Source organism: Megascapheus bottae, chromosome 5, assembly GCF_031878675.1.
Source record: "Megascapheus bottae isolate mThoBot1 chromosome 5, mThoBot2.hap1, whole genome shotgun sequence".
In the NCBI taxonomy this organism is placed as follows: Eukaryota; Metazoa; Chordata; class Mammalia; order Rodentia; family Geomyidae; genus Megascapheus; species Megascapheus bottae.
Genome location: NC_143513.1, coordinates 25,659,408 through 25,680,530, shown reverse-complemented (window position 1 = coordinate 25,680,530; position 21,123 = coordinate 25,659,408). Strand labels below are relative to the sequence as shown.

At 37.4% G+C, this 21,123-nt stretch overlaps 1 protein-coding gene across 1 annotated transcript in view; it reads right to left on the bottom strand.

Moving 5' to 3' along the window:
- Positions 1 to 21,123, bottom strand: part of Abca13 (ATP binding cassette subfamily A member 13) — a 355,049-nt gene that overhangs the window by 134,288 nt on the left and 199,638 nt on the right. The window contains exons 43-44 of the mRNA XM_090332320.1: positions 12,738 to 12,976; positions 5,730 to 5,819 (exon numbers count right to left, since the gene is read on the bottom strand). Coding sequence (XP_090188446.1) covers positions 5,730 to 5,819; positions 12,738 to 12,976 — 329 coding nt within the window. The remainder of the gene's footprint in view (positions 1 to 5,729; positions 5,820 to 12,737; positions 12,977 to 21,123) is intronic.

Sequence of the window (21,123 nt, the reverse complement as noted above, 5' to 3'; positions counted from 1 at the left end):
AATGGGGCTTGGTTCAAGGGTAGAGTGGTAGCCTTGAGTTGAAGAGCTCGGGGACAGAGCCCAGGCCGAGTTCAAGCCCCATGACCCACCAAAAAAAAAAAAAAAAAAAAAAGAAGGGGGCCAGATTCACTGCTTCCTGCTTTGCTGCGATCTGATTCGGGCCTTTTGTTGCAGAAACAGAAACACAACCATAAAAAAAAAAAGGAAAAGAAACATGACCAGGCCACAAGTGTCCATAATTTGGTGAAATTAGTTTCAGAAAGTAAGTTTTCTTTGTTCTCTATTTTTTTTCATTTTAGAATGTTGATTTTATTGCAATATAATTGTTAAAATAATTACATTGAATTACTATTTTTAGCAATAAAAATGGACACATATCCCATTTGAGTTATCACAATAATTTAGTTATAAGTAAATTAAACAAATTAGGCCTCAGATTATAACACCAGAGCCCTTTTCGTTTAATCTCTGAGGAGCTATGTAATTTCTGATAACTGGAAAAATAGCATCTATTTGGCTTCAAAATTTAAGAAATGTTTAGAGTAAAGGTTTGTATAATTTTCTTTTTTGATATTTTTTATTGTAATTAATAAAAGGGTTACATGATATTTGCCAGATAGAAGGTGCATTAATTCACATACATTGATACCCTTTCACATGTCTTGGTCCCCATTACCCTCCCCCCTACCCCCCATCTTGTTTTCCACAATTCCCTATCCAATTTCAAATAACCAAATACAATTATATGTTCTCTATTTTTTTTAAATTCCCTTTCTTCCTCTGATGCATGGTCAGAATGACAATATTTTCACAGAGTTAAATATTATAACATCTCAAAGTGAGAGTGGCAGTTGCAACAGACCACGATGTGTCTCAAGAATAGAATTCAAACATGAATTTTCCTAAAGGGACCAAAAGCATTCCACAAGGGTCACTGTCATGTTTGATGCTGCCTCAATAGAAATGAGAATGCATAAAAGCCAACAGAATGAGAGAGAGAGAGAGAGAGAGAGACAGAGAGAGAGAGAGAGAGAGAGAGAGAGAGAGAGAGAGAGAGAGAGAGACAGAGACAGAGAGAGACAGAGAGAGACAGAGACAGAGACAGAGACAGAGACAGACAGACAGACAGACAGACAGACAGACAGACAGACAGAAAGACAGACAGAGAGACCAGAGATGGGGGCGGGGGTGTCTAATAAGCTGGGTAGGTTCACACAGTTGAAGGTGAGATTGGGATTGAGAAAATCTGGTCCTAGATGGAGACCACTCCATAGACACCCCTACATATGATGCCTTGCTTTTGACCTTTGACCTCTACTTATACCTTCACCAATCCAATCAGCAGCCACATTATCTTCCAGGAGCCAGCCTACAGAGCATTAATTGATCAATGAGTCTTTTGATTATCCTAAGCACAGGAAACTGTAGGCCCCTGGCATGACACATCATATTGTTTTAGTTTAATTGCGGTAATGGTACGGTATTCTTCAGTTTATGGAAATAAATTTTACACAGTTTTTTGTTTTTGTTTTTTTTTATTCCCAGTAACAAAACTTGAGTGCCCTGAGCTCTCTCGCTTCTGCTCTTAAAGAGCTGGTGCTCTACCACTTGAACCTCATCTCCAACTGGCTATTTTGCTGGATAACTAGAGACAAAATTCTGGTGAACTTTTCTGTCTTTAGAGGCTTAGGGTGAAGACCATCTGTCTCAGCTCCCTGAATAGCTGAGACTGACAACATGAGCCACTGTCACTCACATGCAATTGACTTTTTCATTTGGTAGAAATATAAAATATCCTAACAAACATACTGGATTTTATTAAGAACTAACAATGATGGAGAGGAAGTGACTACTTTGCCTAAGGTATAGGACAGGAATTTGTCACTGGTGTGCCACCCAGCATGAGTCTTGAAAAGTAGATCAAATTATAACAATCTACTAAAAGGCTTCTAAAAGTTGGCAAGATTTACACGTTTCAAAATTTAGATTTTTGCACATCTATAATTATGAGACAAACCATTTGGGCTAGATTTATAGCCTAATAATGTGTTTTGAAACGCTTTGTCTAACTGATAAACAAGTGCTTACTATATTTGGTCAAGAAAGTAAAAGTATAGACATGACTGAATTCAAAATGCAGGTACAGGAAAACAGTGGATGAAGAAAACCTTTTTGCTTTGATTTTGTCCCTAGTGAATCAAGTTCTGTCTGTACAACAGGGACATGAATTTTTCTTTTTTTGGGGGGTCAATCCTGGACTTGTGCTCAGGGCCTGAGCACTGTCCGTGGATTTTCTCAAGGCTAGAGCTCTACCAATTATGGTACAGTAAAACTACCAGCTTTTTTCTATGTATGTGGTACCGAGTAATCAAACCCGGGTCTTTGTGCATGCTAGGCAAGCACTCTACCACTAGGTCAAACTCCCCGTCCCAGGGACATGAATTCTTAATGCAGGTATTCATTGGTCTCTTTCCATTCAGCATCCAAATATACACAAGTTTTTGCTAAGCAGATTGAGTAACTATAAATATGTTAAGGAAAGGCAATGAAGATTAGAAACAGAAAATAATGCAACATAAATCAAGAAGGCTGAAGGAAGAGCCTGAGATATTTTGGAAGCTGGGATGAAGAAAGGCAACTCTGAGCAAGAAAGATACAGAAGAGCTTGATGAGCCTCTAGTACTTGTGTAAAGTTAAAGGGACAGCCAGCAGAATTTGAAGCATGTTCTACACACCACTGAAACACTGATCCACCTTTGTTCTTGCTTTTTTTCTCTTGAGAGACTAAAGCTCACTCTTCCTCCTACTCTCCCTCTCTCTCCCCTCTCCTCACTTCTCTTCTCCCTCTCTTTTTCAATCTCTCTCTCCCTCCCCCCCCCCCCCCTCTCTCTCTCTCTCTCTCTCTCTCTCTCTCTCTCTCTCTCTCTCTCTTTTCTCTTGGCTAACCATCCTTTCTTTGCTGCAATATGGGGCTAAATGTAGACATTATTCAAATGTTGATGCATTTTACAACCTACATGTCGCATAAGTCATCACCACTGAAGTCTTAAACAAAACTACTTTGTTTTCCAAGAGAAAATTGAAGTAACATGATTAATTTTCTGTTAATTCTTTCACACTGAGACTATTAATAGTTTATTCGCTGTCAAATTATTAAGAAGATTAGTGGCCAAACTTTGTAATTACAAATTAAGAAACATATTCTCAATATAGCATTCTTGTGAGGATATTTTTAACTTAAAAATACTTCTTTACTGAGGAATTCAATACCAAACTTTAGACTCTATTACAGAGCTGTAATAATCAAAACAGCTTGGTACTGGCACAAGAACAGGCCTGAAGACCAATGGAATAGAACTGAAGACCCAGATATTAAACCACAGACCTATGGCCACCTAATCTTTGATAAGGGAGCAAACAAAATAGAATGGAAGAAAGACAGCCTCTTCAACAAACTGTGCTGACAGAACTGGTTAAGCATCTGCAGAAAACTAAAGTTGGATCCTTCTTTGTCACCCTGCACTAGAATTAACTCCAAATGGATCAAAGACCTGAAGGTAAAAGCCGACACTGAAAACTTTACCAGAAGGAATAGGAGATACACTAGGCCTCCTTGGCACAGGTCGAAACTTTCTCAATAATGACCAAGAAACACAACAAATCAGAGAAAGGCTGGATAAGTGGGACTGCATTAAACTGCAGAGCTTTTGTACAGCAAAGGGCATAGCTAGTAAACTAATTAGGAAGCCTACAGAGTGGGAGAAGATCTTCACCAACCATACAACAGACAAAGGCCTCATATCTAAAATATATCAACAGCTCAAAAAATTGAATCACTCCAAAACTAATCTGCAAGGTAACAACCATCCCATTAAAAGATGGGCCAAAGACTTAAAGAGAGTCTTCTCTGAAGAAGAAACAAAAATGGCCTATAGACACATGAAGAAATGCTCAACATCTCTGGTCATAAAAGAAATGCTAATCAAAACAACTCTAAGATTTCACCTCACTCCAGTTAGAATGGCCAGGATCAAGAAAACTAATAACAACAGATGCTGGAGGGGATGTGGCCAGGAGGGATCACTAATACACTGTTGGTGGGAGTACAAACTCGTTCAACCACTCTGGAAAGCAGTATGGCAGAGCCTCAAAAGACTAAGCATAGACCTCCCCTATGACCCAGCAATTCCACTACCTGGCATTTACCCAACCGTCCAGAAACAAGGGCATACTAAATCCACTAGCACAACAATGTTCATTGCAGCACTATTTACCATAGCAAAGATATGGAACCAACCCAGATGTCCCTCAGTTGATGAGTGGATCAACAAGATGTGGTATTTGTACACAATGGAATTCTATGCTGCTGTCAGAAAAAAATGACATCTTCCCATTTGTAAGGAAATGGAAAGACTTAGAAAAAAATCATAGTAAGTGAATAAGCCAGACTCAAAGGAACATAGGCCCAATAATCTCCCTCATTTGACATAAGTAGTAGAAACCTTGGGCTCTCCTAGCAGAGATTTACAATAGAACAAAATCTAGAGACATTAGGCCAAATAGTACGACACTAAATGTAAGGACCTCCAGGATATTGAAACAAAAGCCATATAATGAGTGACTGTTATCCTTAATGTACTATGTTACCTCTGATCTCTTTTGTCATTCCTTGGTTATCTCATATTGTTACAATATTTCACCTTGTTATCTGATATATTTTATATGTGCTTAATTGGTTATTTGAAATGGGGTAGGGAAGGGGGGAAATCAAGGTAAGCAGGGGGAGGATGGGAGGGAAATGGGGACCATGTCATGAGAAAGGGTGTCAATGTTTGTGAAGTTATACACCTTCTATCTGGTGAATATAATGTAACCCTTTTATTAATCACAATAAAAAATATTTAAAAATACTTCTTTACCTTTAATTTACTGCATGTATGTATGACAAATGATGTGATATTTCAACAACTATTATATCAGGAAAATTATCATATCTACTGCCTAAACCTTTATCATTTATTTGTGTTATGAGCATTCTAATACTAAGTCCTATTTTGAGATATTCAACTGAACCAAAATATTCAGTAGCTATCTTCTATTCAACTGCATCTTTGTCCCACCTATTCATTTTCTCTCTGTCTCTCACCTACTTATCCTTCCCTGGTTCTGGAAGGCTTTGTCTATTTCCATTATGTAGCCATAAACAAGAACAAAATTCCATCATGTGTCACATTGTGTCTGGAAATAAAAGACATTATATTAAGTGTAATAAATGAGGCACACAAAAAAGAAACACTGCAGGTTCTCACATGTGTTCTGATTCTTGTTATCCTTTTATTAAAACATGAATTCATTCATTGAATTGATTCATTAATTCATTAAAACTCTCCCTCAAAAATCACAGCTTTACCCACTTTAGGTACAAGCTTTCTCTAAACGTGAAAGCTAGTAAGTTTTAGTTAATTGTTACTTTGTTCTATATTAGCTTTGTTTTTATGAACATGCTTGAATTCTATTGATTATTTCATAAGCATGATGTAAAATGTGACTGAAGGAGGAGAAAGGAGCATGTAGGCAGCTTACTTCAGGTCATATGAAAGTCATATAAAAGATGACACCCATAACCTTTTCATTTGAATAACAGTTCATAAAATGTACAGTAGAAATATGAAACAGCAGGTTTGGCACTGCTGATTCTCTTGGTCTATGACAGAGCACCTGGTACTTACAGAGCTGCATCTAAATCACCACAGAGACGATTATGATCTTCAAATTTCCACAAGAGCACATGGGTAAGGTCCAGGTTGTCTTTTCCACTACTGTTCATGGGAAGACAAAGTAGGATTGTTAGGAGCTCAAACAACCTAACAAGAACAATTTCTAATCTTACAACATACTGGACCTCAAGCATATCCCAGCAAATGTTTCCTCATAGCCTGGCTATAACTACTTTCCCACTGTTTTATTGGAAAGCCAAAGGAACAAGGACACTATTGAGAAATATCTTGAAAGGAGTTTTGTCACTAAATGCATGTGCATCTTAGGCACTTAGTCACTCATCTTTCCATTTAATTTTATGACTATCCTCGCATACTTTAATGAGCTTAAAAACAACTTTTGAAGGCTGTGTAAAAATCTCATGAAGCAGGGCAAAGTGGCTCATACCTGTAATCCTAACTACGCAGGAAATTGAGATCTGAGGATCATGCTTTAAAGCCAGCCTGGGCACTAAAAACCTTGATACTCTTTTATCCAATTAACCACTAAACAGTCGGAAGTGGTGCTGTGGCTCAATGGGTAGGAGAGTAGCCTTAAGCTGAAGAGCTCAGGGACAATGCCCAAGCCCAGAGTCCAAGCCCCATGACAGACAGAAATCAAACAAAATCTTGAATTCTGGGCCTGGGCGCTGTCCCTGAGCTCTTTAGCTCAAGGCTAACACCCTAACTTTGAGCCACTGTGTGCTTCTGGTTTTCCAGTGATTAATTAGAGAGAAGAGTCTCACAGACTTTAGTGCAGGCTGGCTTTGAACCTCCATCCTCAGATCTCAGCCTTCTCAGTAGCTAGGATTACAGGCACGAGCAACTGCACCTGGCTTAACATCTATTTAAAAATATTCTCTTCTTGCTGAAGCTCTGGCTTCATCTGTAGAGTTGTCATATTACCTATTGGTTCAATAAAAACAACTTCTTACGTTTAGATATTTTGGTTTCAGCAATTGGGCTATACTGAGGTGAATTTTGCATGTAGGAAGCTTTCAGAGCTCAATGCCAACAACTCATGCAGATGATCCTAGCTTTTAAGGAGGCTGAGACCTGGAGGATCATGTTTCAAAGCAAATCCACATAGAAAAGTCAGCAAAAATTTTCACTTCAGGTTAGCTAGCAAAGAGCCAGCTGAAGGCAAGGCACAAAAGTTAGAACACCAATTCTGAGCAAGAAAACTAAGCAAGAGTAAAAGGTCTGATCTCAAGAACAAAAAACAGCAACAAAAGAAAAAATGTTAAATATCATTAAATATCAAAATGTGTCTGTCAACATCAAGAAATGTCCTGAGTTAAGGAAATTCAAAAGAAAAAACTTTTAAATCTCTGAACATTTGGCTAGTTGGGAATAACTCTCCTTTCAATAATTAAAATATAGAATGATAAAAATCTACAGAAGAACATAAATTATTACTTCCAAAATTAGTTATTACAAAGTGGTTTTGAGTATGTGACTTGTTCCATATATAAAGAAGAATGATATATAATTAACACGATAGAGGATATATATAGCCTCAAATTCTTTAGAAATACCATATACATTAATGAATACACATAAATGGCCTTTTAAAGCATTTAAAACATTCTCCATTTTTAAGAAGTAAAAATACCCTCAAGATAATGTTCACTCACTGATTTTTCAAACTGAGGTTTTCTTGTTCATGGACAATGGAAAGTTGACTCCTAAATCTCTTTCTACATTGTTTTTAGCATTCATTCACTCATCAGGAAGTCTGTGTTGGTTAGGCCCATTGTAACCCACATCCCACAGTACAAATGTAAGCCCAGGATGAAGAAATTTCTATATTTGTGCAAGAGGACCTTTCTAGACTCCCAGTTTCCTCAATTTCTTGTCTGAACTCCCTACTACAGTAACGATATTTTCATCTGTACAATTTTTTCATATGATCCAGCTATTCTAATTCTGTGCATCTATCCAAAGAGATTGAAATCAACATTCCAAAGAGATTCCTGCCCATGTTCATTACAGTTTTATTCACAGTAAGAAAGACAGGAAATCAACCAAGGTGCCCCTCACAGATGACTGGGTAAAGTAAGTGTGCTACATACATAAACAGTGAAATACTCAGCGATAAGGAAGAATGAACACCTGTTATTTGTAGCCAACCAAAGGAACAGAAGCGTAATCTGTTAAATGAAATAAGCCAGACACAAGAATCAAATATCACATGCTCTCTCACATGTGAAAAGTTAAAATATAAGATGACCTGAAGGCAGAACAGTCATTACTTGAGATGGAGTTGGGGAACATAGACAAAGAGAAGCTCAATGTAATTGGTTCATTTTGTTAGTATATGTTGAATTATCACAGTACAGCCTGTTAACTATGGAGTAATGTACTAAAGCATATCAAAGTAATATATCTATGTCTACATTTCAAATTAATATATATCTGGCTCCTTTTTACACTGAGCTTGAAAGAGTTATTATGTCTCTCCACACAATTTTGAGTCCCTCCACAATTTTGAGGCCTGGACATGTTTATGCCTTCTCTCAACATTATTTCTACAAAGGAGGCACTCAATCCAGACCACCCCTAAGGACCACATACTAATTGAGTTGGCCTGCCTTCAAGGTTCTGACCTCTTCCACACCACTATTCCCAGCTATGTGGACAACTGAAGACACGTAGAGCCTTCATGCCTCAGATGCACTCAGCATCAGTGCCTCCGAATTCATATCCCTCCTTCCCAGATTCCTTGGTGCACAACATCACTGGGTTTTAGCTGTAGCCATTGCTTCAGTCTCATTACTGGCATAAAACGGGAAGATTTAAGATAATATAAAAACTCAAAGTTTCCCAAAAATGATCTGTTCAACATACTGCAACATGTTCCTAATGCATGGAGGTGATTGTTCTAATCTTTCACTTCTTCCATCCCTAAACCCCTGAACTTGCACCATCTAAATGTAAACAAAAGTTAACAGGAAAAAAGTCTGAAATCCAAACTCACTGTGCCAAGTGCTGAAGAGAGCCTTGTTTTCAGAGCATTAATTCTGAATAAATCCACAATATCAAAACCTAAGCTCAGAACAAAATGATTGCTCTATTTAGATACAAATTGTATCTTTGCATTGGATTTGAGTATACAAAATGAAAGGTGAACTGTTTTATCCTTATTCCTCTTCAGAACAGAGGAGGCCACTGAAGTGGTGCTTTTATTGCTAAAATACAAAATACTAGTTCTTGTTTCCTGCCCAGATACTGCTTTCTACTTTCCAAGAGTCACAAGTCTAATATCAGTGACAGTGTCAACATGGTTTCATTCTCTCAACACTTGAAATAATTTGGGCACAGTCTACCAAGGTTGGCATCAGAAAAAAGTAAACAAGATTTAAAAATAAGGAAACAACAACTTGCCAATTTAATAAATACACTAAAGACTTTTAAATATTCTGGATTCTTAAACTGGCCACATATGAGATCTACAACTATGGCTGGAATAGAAGACTGGGTGCTGAGGGTTCATGCCCATTATGCTGGCAACTCAGGAGGCTAGAAACTGAGGATTGTAGTTTGAAGCCAGGTGGGCCAGGAAAATTATCCATGAAATTCTTATCTCTGATTAGCCACCAAGAGGCTTATCTCCAATAAACTACTCTTACAAAAAGCTGGAAGTGGCTCTATAGCTCAAGTGTAAAGTACTAGCCTTGAGGACAAAAGGGCTAAGAGACAGTGCCCAGGCCCTGAGGGAAAGACCTGGGATCAGCAAATAAAGGGTATATATGTTCACTATTTAGGTACAAATATCAGGCTGGGTTCACATTTGTAATACTCAGGAGTCTGAGATCTAAGATCTGAGGACTGCCATTCAAAGTTAGATCAGTCAGGAAAGCCCAGTTGTCTCGTATCTCCAATTAACCACAAAAGAGCTGAAAGTAGAGCTGTGCCTTAAATGATAGAACACTATTCTTGAGCAAAAAAAGCTCAGAGACATGGCCCAGGCCTTGAGTTAAATCATAGGACTAACACTATATATATATATATATATATATATATATATATATATATATATATATATAGAGAGAGAGAGAGAGAGAGAGAGAGAGAGAGAGAGAGAGAACTAAAGGAAAATATGTCAAGCAAAAAAAAAGAAGAAGAACCTTTTTAGACAAGATCTGGCACCTTCAGGATGGTATGGGTATTGACAATAACCATTTTACTAAATGTAACTTAGAAAATAGATTTGAGAGATCCTAATGTAAGAAGTAGCTATACTTTATAAAAAGAGATAAAGGAAATATGAATGTGAAGAAGTAATTAAGTTAGTGATAGAGTAAAATTATTTTGAACTCAAAAAAAGAAAGATAAGTCTATAGGTTTATAGGTTTGATGAAGGAAAAAAATGGCTAAATAAATTCTGTACTCCAAGGATAGAAATTTTAACAATGTTCAAGACAGAAAAAGTCACCTATAAAAAGATGACCTGTTCCAAACTAAAGTGTGTGCTTAGAAGCTATAAAAATAATCCCTATTACAGGACTCTACAGAGGTTAAAAATTGCAAATATCTTCCTTCTGCAGAAAAGGGGGAAAAAAGACTGCAATTCTTAGAAAATCTCACAGCACCTGCCAGGAAACACTTTAGTTCGATTTCCTTCATAATTCCTCCCACACTTTAGGAAAGGCAAAATTATCTCTGAGGAATCAGTTCAGGTACCACAGCCTTTTAAATGATAGAAATGTGCCTTTCCATCACCAAATGGTTCCCCTGCAGTGTTGGTGAAACCTATTACTCGGTATCCACCTATTTCATAATCTGTAAGGCTTTTTTTCTCATCTGCAAGCTTTCTGAGGATAGTTCTTAAGTCTTTATATGTTGCTGTGATTTGGATATGGTTTGAAAATGCTCCCCCAAGTTTCTTGAACTGGAAATATGGTCATCATTGTGATAAGGCTGAAGTGGTGGAAATCATAAGGAAAAGTAAGAGGAAATCAAAGCATGGGACCCTACCTCCAAGGAAGATTAACATTGTTCTCTTGAGACTGGGTTAATTCTCAAGAGAATGAGTATGGCAACGAAGCTACTGCTCAAACCAATGAGAAGCCAGCAAAACTGAGGCAGGAATGATAAAGAGTTCTCTTTTAGCTTCCCAATCACTTGTTTGTGAGTCTATAACTCAAACTCTGAGGCACACTCGTCTAAATTAATGAGGTGTCAAAATCTGAATTTATTGCCTGTGAATCCTAACCTACACAGACTGGAGGTATTTATGGACTCATTTATTTCATTCTGCACAAATGAGAACTATGCAGTTCCTTGAAGGCAAGTGAACATAATTGTTGACCGTTGTGTTTGAGGTTAACAGTGCAGGATTTTTTTAAATACACAGTGCATAAGTTCCTCCAATTTCTTGAATATACCTGGCTTTTCTACTTTCTGTTAAGGACCCGGAGTCGGTGTGTTCAGTCTCTCAGAAGGAGGCCTCCTGCCCCTGTCAGGATACTTGGTGGCCATGGGGAGGCCAGTGACATGGAGGTTTTAGCAACAAACCTGCCTGAGAGCCTAAACATCCAAGGGCCTCTCAAAAGTCAGAACTCTGACATCAGAAATAATAGAAAGTATCTCTCAGAGAAACATTTCTTTTTCTGTTAGTTGTGGGGCTTGAAGTCAGGCCTGGGCAATATCCCTGAGCTCTTTTGCTCAAAGCTACTGCTCTTCCACTTTGTACCCAGAGTTACTTCCAGTTTTTGAGTAATTAATTAGAAACAGTCTTTCAGGGACTCTTCTGCCCAGGCTGTCTTCAAATTGTGATCCTCAGATCTCAGCCTGCTGAGTAGCTAGAGCCATACAGGCCTGGCATGAAACTTCTTTTTTAATTTTCTGCATGTTAAAATGTTATACAAGGGGGTCACCATTTAATATGTCTGCAACAATCCAGTCATCTTTATCAGAGCCACCCCTCCCCTCATTCTCTTCATCTGTTCTTCCATCCTATCTGTTCCATCATTTCTTCCATCCAATCTGTTCCTTTCTCCCCAGCACCCAATTCATTTCACATTTCCCACTTCCTTTGTCACATATATTAACACATACATTGAATATTATGACTGTATTTATCTCCTATACCTTTTTTCATTTGTCCACACCACTCTCACTAGATTTCCCTTAAAATTGCATTTCAACTTCCTCATATTCATTTTGTTAAACTGTTAATTGCCTAAAAGGTTCATGGCATGGAGTTTCACTCCTATATAAAGGATACGTTCGTCAGCTAAATCCTGTACATAAACATATGCTTCTATATGTGTTTACACAGAAGATTGTATCTGGGATCTAAGATGAACTATGAAAGAAGTCATGTGCCCTTTGTCTTTTTGATTTGGTTTACTTTGCTTAGTATGATATTTTCCATGTTTTGTATTTTGTAATTTTTGAATAGTATTTGTAAGGATGAGGAGGAATTAATTACTAATTCATAGAAATTGATACACGTTCATAGCTTTACTAAACATTCAGACTTTAGTGGATACTTTGTTTCATATATTATACAGTTTTTCATATGTAATAGTTCTAAAACATAAGGCTCAGAAGTGATGTTGAAAGGGGTGACATTAATCAAAATGCCCAGTACTCCTAAACTGCTTCAGTGAATGGCAGCTCCATTATAAAACTGCTTAAAGACAGCAAAAATATTCAAAAACAAGAAGATAGTTTCTTTTGGAAATGGTGACAGCTTTTTAAATTACCATTGTGCATTTGCTATCAAATGATAACAATTAATAAGAAATAAATGATGAAAGCACATATCTTTAAAGGTTCTGAGTTGCTGAGGACAAAACCTAGGGTTATGGACATGCTTGACCAACATCTACCACTGACCCATATCTCTAGCTCTTTAAGAAAAGTTCATCTGAAATTCTTAAAAAATTGATAATGCTACTGCTTATTTGACTTTGGGCATCAAAAAAACGTGGTATCTAAAGAACAGAGCAATTTTTTAAAGTGTCTTACCTAAAGAAGTAGGTCTCTGCCCTTTCATAATGGCCAGGTGTCAGTTTGAGGGGAGGATAAGTCGTGGCCAAAGGCTGCACCATAAACAGGCCCATGGCCAAGGCCACGAAGAGAACAGGCAGCAGCAGGTTGAAGATGGTGCTTTTCCAGGCCCTCCAAGTGTGGCACAGCCTCTTCCTCAGAAGGGCAGTCACCTGCGCTAGAAGCAACTGGTGGCCCCGCATGGGCACAGATAAGGTCTTCTCTGGTGGATTCCATGCAGGAGAGTCACCTGCAGGGTTGGAAAGATCAGCAGAGAGAATCAACTATCAACTACACATGAGGCTTCTAATACCTACTTGGTCCTAAGGAATCTCTTCATGTAGCTATAGGTGACACTGGAGTGCCTTTCAGACACAGGAAGATGTCCTGTGCTGCCTCCCCACAGCAAATAAGAGCAGGATACAGGATTCTGTATCCAAAGGACCACATCTGGGCTCTGTGTATCTCCATTCCGTAAGGAGGTGAAAGTTAGACCTTGAGTCCCACAGCATTAAATACGGGACCAATCACCACTGTGGGTTACCTCTAATCTTGCTGCTTTGACTTAAAAATATATGTGACTTCTATTTATCTTTTAATTTTATCAATTTTATTTATTTTTATATGTTACTAAAGAATCAAAATCAGGACTTCATGATTGCTAAGCAAGCAGTCTATCAAGTCATATTCCCAACCCTAGAGTTTACCTTAATTAGTGTGAAAGAAAGCCTGCTTCATAGGCAGATTTTCATCAAAGATTTAAAATGAGTGTGTGCTAGTGACACACACCTGTAATCCTAGCCACTCAGGAAGCTTGGATCTGAGGATCACTGTTCAAAGCCAGCCAAAGCAGGAAAGCATGTAAGACTTACCTCCAATTAATTCTCAAAAAAACGAGAAGTCAAGCTGCCACTCAAGTGATCGAGCATTATCCTTGAGCAAATAAAGCTCAGGTCCTGAATTCAAGCCCCAGGACTAGTATTTAAAAAAAAAAAGTGCGGGGGGAGGGAGAAGGAGTTCAGTCTAGTGGTAGAGTGCTTGCTAGCATGCACAAAGACACGGATTCGATTTCTTGGTATCACATACATAGAAAAAAGCTAGAAATGGTGCTGTGGTTCAAGTGGTAGAGCTCTAGCCTTGAGAAAGCCCAAGGACCGTGCCCAGGCCATGAGTTAAAGGCCCAAAACTGGCCCAAAAAATAAAAAGAGAAGATTCTGTTACTCCCAATCACAGATCAGCTGACAGAGGCAACTGGGGAACGAGATCCTGAAAGATTTTCTCCCCTCTTAGACTGTGTACCCCTATCCTGTATTTCTCTCTATTCTTTATTTGAGATCCCCTCCCACGAAAAAAAAAAAACCCGCTCAGTTCTAAATGATGAGTGTATGGATTGGTGCTCAGGGAAACACTTCTGACAGCAATTTTCCTTCAGTTCCACCTTCCACAAGCCACCATATCTCCTACCTTAACCCCCGACCACACACACAGCACTCCAAACCATGGCAGTTCTGAGCCCACTGGGCCTGTGCAATCAACCCTACCCCTACGTCCCTTCTGTCCTTCGTGGACAGTCCTCAATTACTAGTGTTGAGAGTCGAGGGTAGGACATACTGTGGTATAAGGTAAGGGATGGGAGTGAATGATGGGGAGAAGCCGAGGCATAAGAGCCCAGGCAGTCTGAAACAGACTGAAGACAAATTCACCAGGGATGACCTGATTAGACTTTCAAATGTATAAAAAATTCACTGAATAAAAAGCAATGCACCAAGGATTGGTTTTTATACTTAGCTACATATCATATTCACCTGGCCATTAGTAAACAGGTTGATTTCCCAGTCCAAATGCTCTACAATGGACAGTGGAAAATGTTGTGTGTGTATACATATACATACATATATACACATATGCACATAGTATATATATTACATATACTATATGTAACTACATATAAACTGTATATATAGTGCATATATCTTATATATATACCACACGCTATATATATATACATACACTGTATATGTTATGTATATAGTATGTATATATAGTACTATATATACCATATAGTATATTATGTGTATTTACATGTATATTCACATATAAACATATACATAGTATATACATAGAGAGAATGAATGTGCAAATGTAAAAATGTATATGCAATTTATTCTTCCATCAGCAAGAATAATTTTATGTCATTTTCAGGGAAATGGATGGACCTGAAAAAAATCATATTAAGTGAAGTAAGTCAAGTTCAGATCACAGAACATGTATGTTCTGTGAAAGGTAGATCTAAATTATAAACATATACAAAAATATACAGGGTGTTGGGCATATACATGTGAACAAAAAGTATGGTACTTGCAGGGGAGGATTACTTTTCTATGAACCAGTAACAGTTTAACAAAATGAATACCAGGAATCTTTTGTGGAGTCATGGGAGGGGTTGGGAATGAAACAGAGGGAGGCAGACGAATGGAGAGAGGAAGTGTGGGTGAACACTCACACTATTCAATTTATGTATGGGAAAATGGAGCCATATAACTTGAGATGAGAATTGGGAGAGATGGCAAAGAACAGTGAAAGGGGTGACAGTAATCAAGATGCATTATACTCATAAACTCACATTCCTCTGTACAACTACATATAGATTTTTTAAAATTAAATTAATTTTAAAATTAAAATTTAAAAGGCAGATTTCCAGGCCCTACTACATGAGAAAAAATATACATCTTTGTCAGTGGTTCACACCTATTATCCAAGCTCCTTAGGAATGCAATTTGATGACAGTGGTTCAAAGTCAGCACAGATAAGGAAGCCTGTGAGGCTTGGCTCATATGCTAGAGTGCTCATCTTGAATGAAAAAGCTAAGGGACAACATGCAGGCCCTGGGTTCAAACCTCATTACTGGCGCACGCACACACACACACACACACACACACACACACACACACACACACACAAATAATGCATTTATTAATTTATTATAACTTCCTCAGGAATTTTGATGTACAGATGGGCTATGGTGATAATTTAATGCATTATCCCTGGTGATCTGTACTCACCTCTCCTAATGCAGTATTAACACAGACTACAGTGATATTCTGGCACTAGGAAATGCATATCATTACATTAAATTTGACCTTCTCATTTAGGTATGACCTTCATGATCATTGTATTAAGACAGATTTCAGATTAATACCAATCCATGCTTTTAGGTATGCAGCTACACTGGTATAATTATGAGCTTTATCTAACACAAGATAAATGACTGGAAAGGTGAGTGGGTAGCCTTTTCATTAGATTTGTAGCAGTAATTATTGATTCCTTCATTGGCTCCTGACTAAGGAGTTTTCTCCTGCAAAGCATAAGGCTGTCCTCTGTGGGGTAAAAGGGTCCATGATGGCTCAGCTATTCTCACCCTCACCTAGTCACTAACATGTGACATCACATCCCACAAATTAGGCTTTCCTCAGTACTCTCAACATCTACCATTAGCCATCCACACTTACATCTTGCCAAACTGCACTCCTTCTCATGTATGTGTATGGCAGGTGAAACTTGTGATAAGTACCTGTTCATTAATAGACAAGAGCATTCTGAGTATCTACTTGGCAAGTTTTCCCTGGTGATGTGATCCAAGGTTGAGAATGATCTCCCTGTACATAACGGTAGTGTGGAGGAAATTGAATTTATATATACTTGGATATGGATCCAGTCTAATTCACCAACATACTGTGCAATTTTTGTAAAATTACTTAGCCTCTCAGAATAATATCCTTTAGTTGTAAATTAGGAGTTTTATTCCCCTCTACATTATGATAACTAGAACATTTATTACACTGTCAAAATAGCCATCATTTCCAATCATAGTATACGTTCACAGACAACCTCAACGAGTCTGTGGGGAAAGATGTGACTCATGTAACCAAGAATAAATTTTCTCTACCTTCATATAGCTGTCAATTGGACATCATGAGAAAAATAAAATAAATAAAATAGCTTATGGTTATGAATCAACCACCAGTTAAATATTCATGGATAAATTTATAAGAGTATTCACATAAATAATTTAACAGACAAAATTAAAGTGCTGGATGAAATTTTTACAAATTGTTTTATTTGACTTATGACTTCAATTATATTCAAGGACTCCAATAACTTCCACAATTATGCATTCCCATTTCATTCAGACAGTCAAATTGCTTGTAGAAAATGTTAATAGAAGTTTTTGTACTCCCTCTTCCTTTTTTGAGGGATAGAGAGCAAGTAAGATACTTGCAATTGCTCAAATATTAATACCTAGTAAAGAGCAGTTTCATATATGAATGACTTGGCATGCACCTTAGTATATGATACTTGCTGAAATATTCTTGCAGATTTCCTTTTGGTAATGCTTCTAAGTTAGATAAATGCTCCAAAAGAAAAAACACACATATAAAATGCATGATTATACAGTATGAAAATCTACAAATAGCCAATATATGAATAATGTAAGATAAGACAATTTTGCTTTCTGACTCAAAAATATGTTAAAAAGCAAAGATACTCTTAACATCTATTATTATTTAAGAGCTCAAGAAAAATAAATCATCTCATATCATGCTTGTGAGAATCATTTCCCGCAATAATTTGCGGGAAACAAACACAGGCTTTCTTCTAATCTTAATTCTAACCAAAGAGGTATATTACTAAACTGTTTAATTGCAATTCCAGATGTGTGCTATTCAAATACATCAAATGTATATTACATTTATGCATATATATCAGAGTGACCCAGTAATTTCTTACAGAACTTGTTAACAAGAACAAGAAATCAGAAATGATGTTTAACAAATAAGAATTAATTGAATGAAGTAAAATAGAGGCTGAGCATTTCATACCCAAAATGCCTGGGAAAAGTACTTAAGATATCAGGTTTTGTTCAGATTTGGAGATATTTGTACATACAGAATGAGGATGAGTTCCTAGTCCAAACTTCAGACCCACTTATATTTTACAAGTATATATTATATAGGCATTGACAAAAGTAAATTCACACAGTGCTTCTAGTATGCCTGTGTTTTGATTGTGTATCATTGTTTTCATTGTGATTTCACTTGTGGCATCATGATGACACTCAAAACTTACAGAGTTGGGGACACTATGGAGGTTAGATTAGAGATACTCAATCTACACAATTGTATAATGAAATACATTTATCAACATAAAATACTCATTGATAGGGAATGTATTCATTAATTTTTATAACTGAATAACTTAAAATGGAATTAAATCATCTTTTTAAAGAAAATGCTTGGGCTGGGAGTTTGGCATAGTGGTAGAGTGTTTGCCTAGCATTCACCAAGACTCGGGTTCTATTCCTCGGTACCACATACATGTAAAAAAGCCAGAAGTAATGCTGTAGCTCAAGTGGCAGAGTGCTAGCCTTGAGGAAGAAGCCCAAGGACCATGCTCAGGCACTGAGTTCAAGCCCCAGGACTGGCAAAACAAAATACTGGTAGATGTCAACTGCTGCAAAGTAAAACAGACAAAATAAATATAATTTAATAAAAGGGCAGACATTCAATCAGAAAAAAATAAAAAAGTTACACACACACACACATATTATTATGTAAGAATTTATCCAAAATATTATAATCTACTTTTTAACCTACTTAAGGATGATGGGCTTAATGATACATCATCAAATAGTACAGGGGAAAAGTTTATACTGTGCTTGCAACTTTCCTGGAAGTTTGAGGTTCAAATTTTTCAAAGTCTTAGGGAAAAAATGGTTACAGTTTTTGCTAAAACTTCTCAACTCTTTCCCAGGTGTAGAAGGTAGTTTTGGAAGTTAGTAATGAGGCAGGGCAGATCGTGGAAAACGAAGCATTAGAAACTGCAGCCAGAAATTCAGAGTAGTCATGAATAGCTTGATTAAAAGTATAACAGACAGTAGGTGGCAAAAAAGCATGCATTTCAGACCTTTCATTTAATTGACATTAAAGTTACTTTAGCAGAAATTTGGAGGCAATTAAATTTTAAGGAATAGAACATATCATTGAGTAATGTGAGTACAACAATTAGAATATAGGTAATCTATGTGAACAAAATTCTTAAGGACTCTTATCTTTTAATGTGTCAATGAAACATGTTAAGTATCTAAATAAAACAATTCCTAACAAACAAAGCCAATAGTGTTAGTACAAGGTCACAGATAGATTCTTCAAAGACGAGCCAGCATGAGAGCTTCAGTAAAGATGTTTGCTAACAGGGAAGGAGGGTAAGCAGATTGCACCAAGAATTCAGGGAATCTCATGTAGATGATAAAGTGGATATGAATGGAGATCTTTAAGGAATGAGAATGAAGGCTGTTTTCATCTACACTGTGGTCTCAACCTTGGGTTTCCAACTCATTCATAAATAGGAAGAGGTACAAATTCTAACATCTGTTCTCAGCAACCCAGTGCCATGGAATCAGGTGGGCTATACTGTAAGCATCCTTGGGAAATACATTTTAACTAGCTAGACACTTTTCACATGGGTGTGAATTTTGTTAGTGTCTCACAAGGGAAGTACACCATGTTGTGCCAGCAATCAACACCTCTGATTTCCACTGCATGTTGCCTCCGCTGCACCAAATTTTTTCTGGAATGCAGAACACAGGTCTTCTATAGAATAAAACCCAAATTCACTCCAAATTTCTAATGGATGGATGGATGCATAATCTGTGTGGTTCTCAATTCCAAAATATTTTGGTCACCAACATGACATGGCATGTGGAAAATTTCACACCATGAGACTTGATTTCATGAGCCCAACTGTGTAAGATACTATGTAAAACTACATAAGGATGCTCCACATCTCTGGCCATAAAAGAAATGCAAATCAAAACAACTTTGAGATTCTACCTCACTCTAGTTAGAAAGGCCATGATCAAGAAATTTAATAACAACAGATGCTGGCGAGGATGTGGCCAGGAGGGATCACTACTACACTGTTGCTGGGAGTGTAAACTTGTTCAACCACTATGGAAAGCAATATGGCGATTCCTCAAAAGACTAAATATAGAGCTCCCCTATGACCCAGCAATCCCACCTCTTGGCATTTACCCAAATGTCCAGAAACAAGGGCATACTAAAGCTACTAGCACAATGATCCTTGCAGCATTATTTACCATAGCTAAGAGATGAAATCAACCCAGATGCCCCTCAGTAAGATAAATGGATCAAAAAGATATGGTACTTATACACAATGGAATTCTATGCTGCCACCAGAAAGAATGATATCTCTCCATTCATAAGGAAATGGAAAGACTTGGAAAAAGTCATATTAAGTGAAGTAAGCCAGACCCAAATGAGCATAGGCTCAATGGTTTCCCTCATTTGCAATAATTAATACACATTTAGGATTCTCCTAACAGAGGATCACAATAGCTCAAAAGCTATGTACATAAAGTCATACAGAGTCCAAACAAAATGAACTCTAGTTTAATGAAATAAGAGGTTTATGTTTGTGATTGATAGTCTTAAAGTATTACATGAAGTTATTTCTTTTATTTTCTCTTTTTTTCCACTTATGGTTAATCACATGAAGTTACTGTATCTGAATTTGTATACAGCTATCCTATATATATATATACTTATTTGTTTATTTGAAATAGGAAAAGGAAGGGGGAAAACAAGATGAATGGATGAGGGGAGGGAAAGGGGGACAAAAACATGAGAAGGGGTATCAAGATACATGAAGTAATGTAACCACTACCTGAGGAATGTAACTGTAACCCCTCTATATGTTATTCTGACAATAAAATACAATGAAAAATATTCTAGAAACTTAAAAAAAACTACATAAGGTATGTAAGGTATATCTGAAATATATGAATTGCATGGGTAGACATAGCTGTCACTTCGGAGATCTCTTATAAATAGGTGAATATTCTATAGTCCAAAATAAAATCTGAACTATGAAGAATTTTGAGTTTCAAGCCCACCGAATAAGAGCTATACAACCTGGATCAAGATCAGAGATTTCAACTTGGTACTCTGTGACTCCATTGAGGAAGTGAATGCTAAGAAAAGATCTGAGAAAGCTCCAGAAGCCCTGATCTAGAAGGTCCCATCTGCGCTAGTCCCATGATATCCGTTATAACTTTGAGGTAATGCTGCACACTGTGGTCACACATTTCACAGGAAGATGATATTCCAGCTCAGGAAAACAAGGATTGCAACTCTTCATCACTGCCTCAGCAGCTTCCGTTGGCAGCTTCACACACTTCCCCAGCTTCCCACTGCCCCTGATAGACATTGCTAGCTTCCTGGCACCTGCCACCAGCATTTATCCTGCTCAAGTCTATTTCAATGCCATTCTATTTTGGCAGACTCCT